The 6,337-nt window shown below is 36.5% G+C and overlaps 1 protein-coding gene across 4 annotated transcripts in view; it reads right to left on the minus strand.

Annotated features, from left to right (window-relative positions):
- Positions 1-2,473: 2,473 nt before the first annotated feature.
- LOC106870746 (chitinase-3-like protein 1) overlaps positions 2,474-6,337 on the minus strand; it is a 34,898-nt gene continuing 31,034 nt past the window's right edge. For 3 of the 4 annotated variants that reach the window (XM_014916936.2, XM_052975217.1, XM_052975213.1), the window contains exons 9-11: positions 5,339-5,493; positions 3,679-3,746; positions 2,474-2,672 (exon numbers count right to left, since the gene is read on the minus strand). In XM_014916936.2, the coding sequence (XP_014772422.1) occupies positions 2,518-2,672; positions 3,679-3,746; positions 5,339-5,493 (378 nt within the window). In that variant the 3' untranslated portion in view covers positions 2,474-2,517. Of the gene's footprint in view, positions 2,673-3,049; positions 3,258-3,678; positions 3,747-5,338; positions 5,494-6,337 lie in introns of all 4 variants that reach the window. The other variant, XR_008266389.1, reaches the window with a different exon arrangement.

Raw genomic sequence — 6,337 nt, forward strand, 5'->3', positions numbered from 1 at the left:
CCCCCCTATTTTCTTTTACCTAAAACCAGGAACTTTTCCGCATCCCTTCGTATATATATCTATGGTGGACTTCCGTACTTTTCCGCCTACCAAATAGTAATCTAGTGGAAGACACTTGCCAAAAGTGCGTGCAGTGTAACTGAATCCGAAACAAATGTGAAAATGCCGAGAGAATGTGACGCGTGTAATTGGATGCACGAACAAAAAGGTGCAGCGAGAATTAGCATGAGAGAACTGCAAACATTTATACGAAAACATGCAGCAACGACAATTGCAGAAAGAGTGTTTGGTGTGAACGGATGATGGATGGTGTGAATTCGGCCACCACGAAATAAGCATGCGTATACAGGAAACTGTAAATTGCATGTGTGACTGCAAGAAATTAGTATGCTACAGGGATTCGAAACCTAACTGCAAGATACTCAGTTGGGCACCTGGTGTGAGCCACCAGTTCACGTGATTGATCTATAAATAGTGTGAAGCTATGGTGTGATATGGCTTTTCTAGATTGTTCTAGAATTTAACCTTTTGTCCCCTATAAAAACCGTTTTTGGCGTTCAGTTCATCGCAGTGTGTTGAAGACGGCTGACTGATTCACGAGCCTCCTCGCATGCCATTCAGACTGTTTGGGACATTTGTGTAAACAACTCCAGGTTCTTGGACAGATTCATTCTGAACATTCACACAATGTCTCAAAAGTAACTTCTACAGATTTTTTTCTCTCTATCCCATTTGCAAGCTCTCCAGCCTCGAGCAAATATACGCAGTGGGCCAGAATCCAGAACCATGTGGTTGGGAAACAAACTTCTTACTTCAATGCTGTATACCTGCACCAACCAATTCAAATTTTTTTCTTAATTGAATTATTCACGACACTTAGTCCCATGTCGGTTCTGACTGAGTGGGTCAGAGGTCGGGGAACATTTTTTCAACCCCGAAATATATTTATTTACACCAACGTTATTCCACTTGATTTGAAAGGAAGAAAATCGTAGATTCTTTGAATTCAAAAGGTTTATTGAATCTATTTATATGGAGAATACAATTATAAATATAAAAAGTATAAAACAAATGCGATAAAATACATTAATATCCTCATTATGAAACTTTTTCACTTCAGGTTTTGGAGAAATGATGTTTCATCTTTGTTAAAATTACATCAAAATTGGGACATTTTAATGCTAGAGCAATTTGGATACAGCCTTCGAGGTCCAATTGATTCCTCCTTTTTTTGTTCATTAGAGTAGAAAATCCTTATTCGCAAAGGTAGGTTGTTGCAAAAAGCAGCAACTTTTTCACTGCCTCTTCATGCCAGCAGAAAAACTTCTGTCATAAACAAGGAACACGTTTTTTTTTTATGTAATTTGACTTATGTCTTATGAGTCCTCATTACCCATAAGAATTGCATTTTTACCCCACTTGGGTAATTTACGCCGACCTCTGGTGTAGACTTGTAGCAGAGCTACATAACTTAGGCATAGTAATATGTGACCAGAGGCGCTATGGTCGACCTGCACAGCAGACGAATACATCGGTAATGTAGCTAGTCACGCTTTGATACGGTAGCCTCATTCTGATATGGTAGCCTCATTCTGATAGGGTAGCCACGTTCTGAGCTACACTGTGGAAACGAGCTCAGTTACTGCTTGGTCAAAAGCACATGTCTTCACTGCAGCTCCATGTGCAATCTCCCACATGTGTAACTCATATGTCTATTTGCCTCGACACAAGATATATGGTTTGTAAACGAAGATATTTTATCACACACACGTTCTGTGTGTGTGATGACTGTTCTCATCCCACACACAAGCATACATACTGTGATTCAAATATTATATGTTACTTCTTTCAGTGCCAAAGGTAAAAATCAAAACTTCCTTTGTATGTAAACATGTTTTTGTATCATACCACATGCTTCCACCACAAAAGGTGAACACAGAATAAACAATATATTTATACACAAAAACGTCATGTGCTGATTCATGCTGTCTTTCCATTTGATAACATGCACTTGAACAGCCAACGACAACCACTATAGACTTATGATCAATTGCTCACCTGTGAATAAAATGCTTTTTTTATTATTGTATATGAGATAACATTGTTTAACGTGTTCTTCGTCTCTTTATGACAGTAGGGTATTATTTGAAGTAGATTTGACTGCTGTTTCTAACAATTCAGGTAACCATGTAGAGTCTCCCTCATTGATTCCTTTAATAAGTAGTAGGTATGTGAAGCGAGTTTTCCTTAAAATTCACACCTCTTTAAAATAGCAAAAGCCATTTTAGGGAAAAATGGGGCGTAAGTGAATTGAGCTTGTACTAATCAAACATGGAAGTCGGGGTCATGATGTTGACTTGTTCAGAACTTACTTTAGAAATAAGTTCCAAAATCAATGGTATTATAAAATTACAAAACAAAGAAACAAATATTGCAAAGAAAATATAAATTTTAAAATAACCAAGTGAAATACTTATATTGTTGATAGCATGTTTATTCTGTAAAAGGAAAATGGAGTTAATGATGGTTGTAATTACATGCTTGAATACGTGGGTCCCAAACCAAGGTTGGTGGACATATGTAGCGATAATCACGTCCTAAGTAACAAACATGGAAAACATGGCAGTTGTATGGGTCACCAATTATCACATTCACATTTGGTGGACAGATAGCTGTTGGAGAAAAGAAAAGTAGCTTCTGTTATAATTTCTGAAAAAGTGTAAGGTTATTTACGGTAAGAAAATGAATTTGTTCTTAGGTACAGATTAACATATACATGGAAGTGATTTGAAGAAACATTAATCAATTCACCAAAGGCTGTTTAAGAAGTGAAAAGCAATCCAAATAAGGTCTTGTACCCAGTTGGGTACTTACTTTTCACCCTGTTTATTGATTTGGATATGAATTTCTTTTGAGTTGGTACCAAGTCAGTTTTAGTTAAGGTAATATATAATCAACCCAATACAGTTTGTAAACTTAGGCAAGTGAAACGGGAAGTAGAGAGCCCCCCACCACTACATTTGAATAGCAAAAGTTTCAAAGTTCTTACTGTTTAGTATTCAGTTCAACTTTCATCCTATTATTGGTACCTTGACTACTTTTTCTATATTACTGAAATTATCCTGTGCTTGTAAAACTTCTCTGAAGAGAGATACTTTATTGGAATGTGAAATATTGTTCTTGAGAATTCTTCTTGTTATCATCACTCAATTGGAAGGTTAAAAATAAGCTTTATGAAATGGAAATCCAACTGGATTCTGCAGGTTAAGAGAGAAGATAGCATCAGTAAGACCATATTTCCAGTTTGTCATTTACATTGATGCTGTATTGCCAAACAATCTGTTTATGAATTTGTTATTGACTAATACACATTTTTGAAGATGGTGCTGTCTGAGAGATTAAAGTTTACTGTTGAGACAGTGAGCAGCTTATATGCTGTGCTAAGCTCAAATCCTCTCATGGCTTTAGAGAAGGCAGTGGCAAAACATTGCAGCATGTTATTCCTTGAATTAGTGACAAAAAGCCACAATTTTTAGAGATGTCCTAATAACTTATAGGATATTAATTCTAAGAGTGTCTTAGTATTTTTTTGGACTTAGGTAGTGCTAAAAATACTTTCATAAAGCCCCCATCTTTAGTAAAACAAAATTTAAAAAAATTAATAATGGATGATATTACAGTGTGGAATATTAGGTGAATGTGTCCATATTCTTGGAGTAGTGGCTTGTGGTCTGACTGTATAGGATCTATAAGAAAGCGAAAAATGCAACATAATTTAATAGATTTCAACAGAATACTCACACAAACTCTCACACACACACACACATATAGACACAATGCATATATCTGGAAGCACAAATAGAAGACATTTTTGTACTCAACCCATGCCAGCATGGAAAACAAACGTTAAATAATGATGATATGATAATGATGATGATAATATAGTTTGGAGCTGATGATTTACTCCATCACTCTTCAGAGCTTCTCATTATGTTCTGTTTTTCAGGCAACCAAAAATGAGTTCCTTTTTGTCATGAAGGATTGTACATTCTAATAAATTTGGAGAAGCAGTGTAGTACAAGCATAACTAAGAAGGGGAGGGGGGATATTTGTTTGAGACAGCACTTTATACATGTTATTATGTTGTATATTCCATGATGAGTGGCAAATCAAGGACTTCTTTGATGGCACAAATCCAGTTACACCACAGCCTCTGAGTGAATCCTCAATGTCAAGTTGAACGACTACAGCCAATTGTTCAAGTGAATTTTGCTTTGCTATTGATTTCACCTTTTTTGCAACTACATTTGCTGCACTTCCCTCATGCTGTTCAACCTGGGTATTATGCATAAACTCACTCGTGATCAGAGATGCACATATCGTCAGCCACTAAGGAACATGCTCAACTGGTTAAGGTCAAACAACTGACAAGAAAATAATCTGTGGTATTGAGCAGAATATTTGCTGTAGCCCATCTTTTATACCGAGACAAAAAATGTCATGAAAGCCACTGCCTGGTACTGCATCAGGGCGTTTATTATTATTATTATTATTATTATTATTATTATTATTATTATTATTATTATTATTATTATTATTATTATTGAGTGAGAGAGCAGAGCATGCCATCAAAGTGACACTGGGCTAAAATATATGAAACCTAGTTTACCCATCATGACTACTTGTCTGATCAGGTTACACCAGGCACATGCATCATAACCATATGTGAGTGACATGGTGATCTCGTATCAAGATAAACAGCGTATGACTTTGGAGGTGGGGCCCAGTTAGAATTTTCTTCAGGTCAAGTAGCTCATCTCACTCAAAAGGTCCCTGAATAAGGGTTGTTTAAGGATGTTGAATGAAACACCCATGTTCCCACAGATGAATTATCCAAGCCTCAAAGAATTCCTCTCAACAACACATAGCTATGATGCTCCCCCACTACTTCTGCTCATGATCAGAGATGCAGATATCGTCAACCATTAAAGGACATGCTCAACTGGTCAAGCAGCTGACAAGCAAAACTGTGGTATCGAGCAGAATATTTGTCGTAGCCCACCTTTTGTACGAAGACAAAACAATGCACATGATAACACTTCCAATCAGTTAAGATGAGAGGCCATGAGAGCCAGTGCCTGGTACTACATCAGGGAATTTATTATTATTATTATTATTATTGGGTGTCATCGTGTTATGTTTTTCCAAAGTGTTATGGCATAAGAAAGAAAGCAAATGATTAAGATAGAATGGATTGGGAATAGAATCTAAGTAGATTCTTCGACAGTTTAAAATCACATAAGAATAAGTTTTAAATGAATAAGTGATAAAAACGAACCGAAAGGTAGTTGGTCTACGATTATGGAGTGCCAAAGAAGATACTAGCGTATTTAACAATGGAAAGCGGCCTTGCCGACATGCATTGTCGAAGTCGTCAAAATCTAGTGACCAAATCATGGCACCAGCTAAATTCCTGCTCACAAGGTAATTGCCCTGGAATAATAACAAGAAATTTAAGTTTTGATAAACATTTGGTACATTGAAGATAATAAAACAATTCTGAGAATTGTTGAAATTCACATAAAAATGCAACTTTCAACAAGACATTTTTCTGTAGACGATGGAAAAGGATAATTATTTTTACGACATGTAGTTACAAATTTCTAGAGGAATTGAGAATGAAATGATGAGACCTGAATTACTGTCCTATGAGACTTTAAATCTAACAAGATGGCAAATTGGTGAATAGGTAGAGAATTGGAAGAGTTGTAAGGGTATCAGAAAGCCTGCTCAGAGTTCAACTTTGCCATTTGTCCTTTCAGATCGATAAATAAAGTATCAGTCCAAAGCGGTGTTCTGATAGAAACATTTTGAGTGTCAGACAGAATGTCTTGTGTTATTTGCTCTGGACCTATGCATTCTGAGTTCAAATCTTGATTTCTGTTATCGGAATTAGTGGATGGTAACCAAAAGATAGTACCACTAATGGGGAAAAACAAAGGGAAAATAGTTTCCTTCGTTCAATAGGAAGATCAACTGGCACCACCATTAAATGATTTAACACACATGTTACCACTTTAGCACAAGTGCAGCACAGTTTTAACATTAGTTGCTGGGAAACCTTGATTAAGCAGACCGATAATCAGAAATATTTCAGGTGTGGAAGCAAATGATTAAGATAGAAGGGCCTTTGAGTCAACCTAGCTAAAACCAAAGTACTAATAAGTAGGAAGGCAGCCAAACCACAAATCCCTTCAGGTAGATGGCCCTGCTCGATCTGTAGAAAAGGCATAGGTAGAAACTCTACAAGACGTACCCAGTGTAAGCTATGGGCACA

This window comes from Octopus bimaculoides, chromosome 2, assembly GCF_001194135.2.
Source record: "Octopus bimaculoides isolate UCB-OBI-ISO-001 chromosome 2, ASM119413v2, whole genome shotgun sequence".
NCBI classification, from domain to species: Eukaryota; Metazoa; Mollusca; class Cephalopoda; order Octopoda; family Octopodidae; genus Octopus; species Octopus bimaculoides.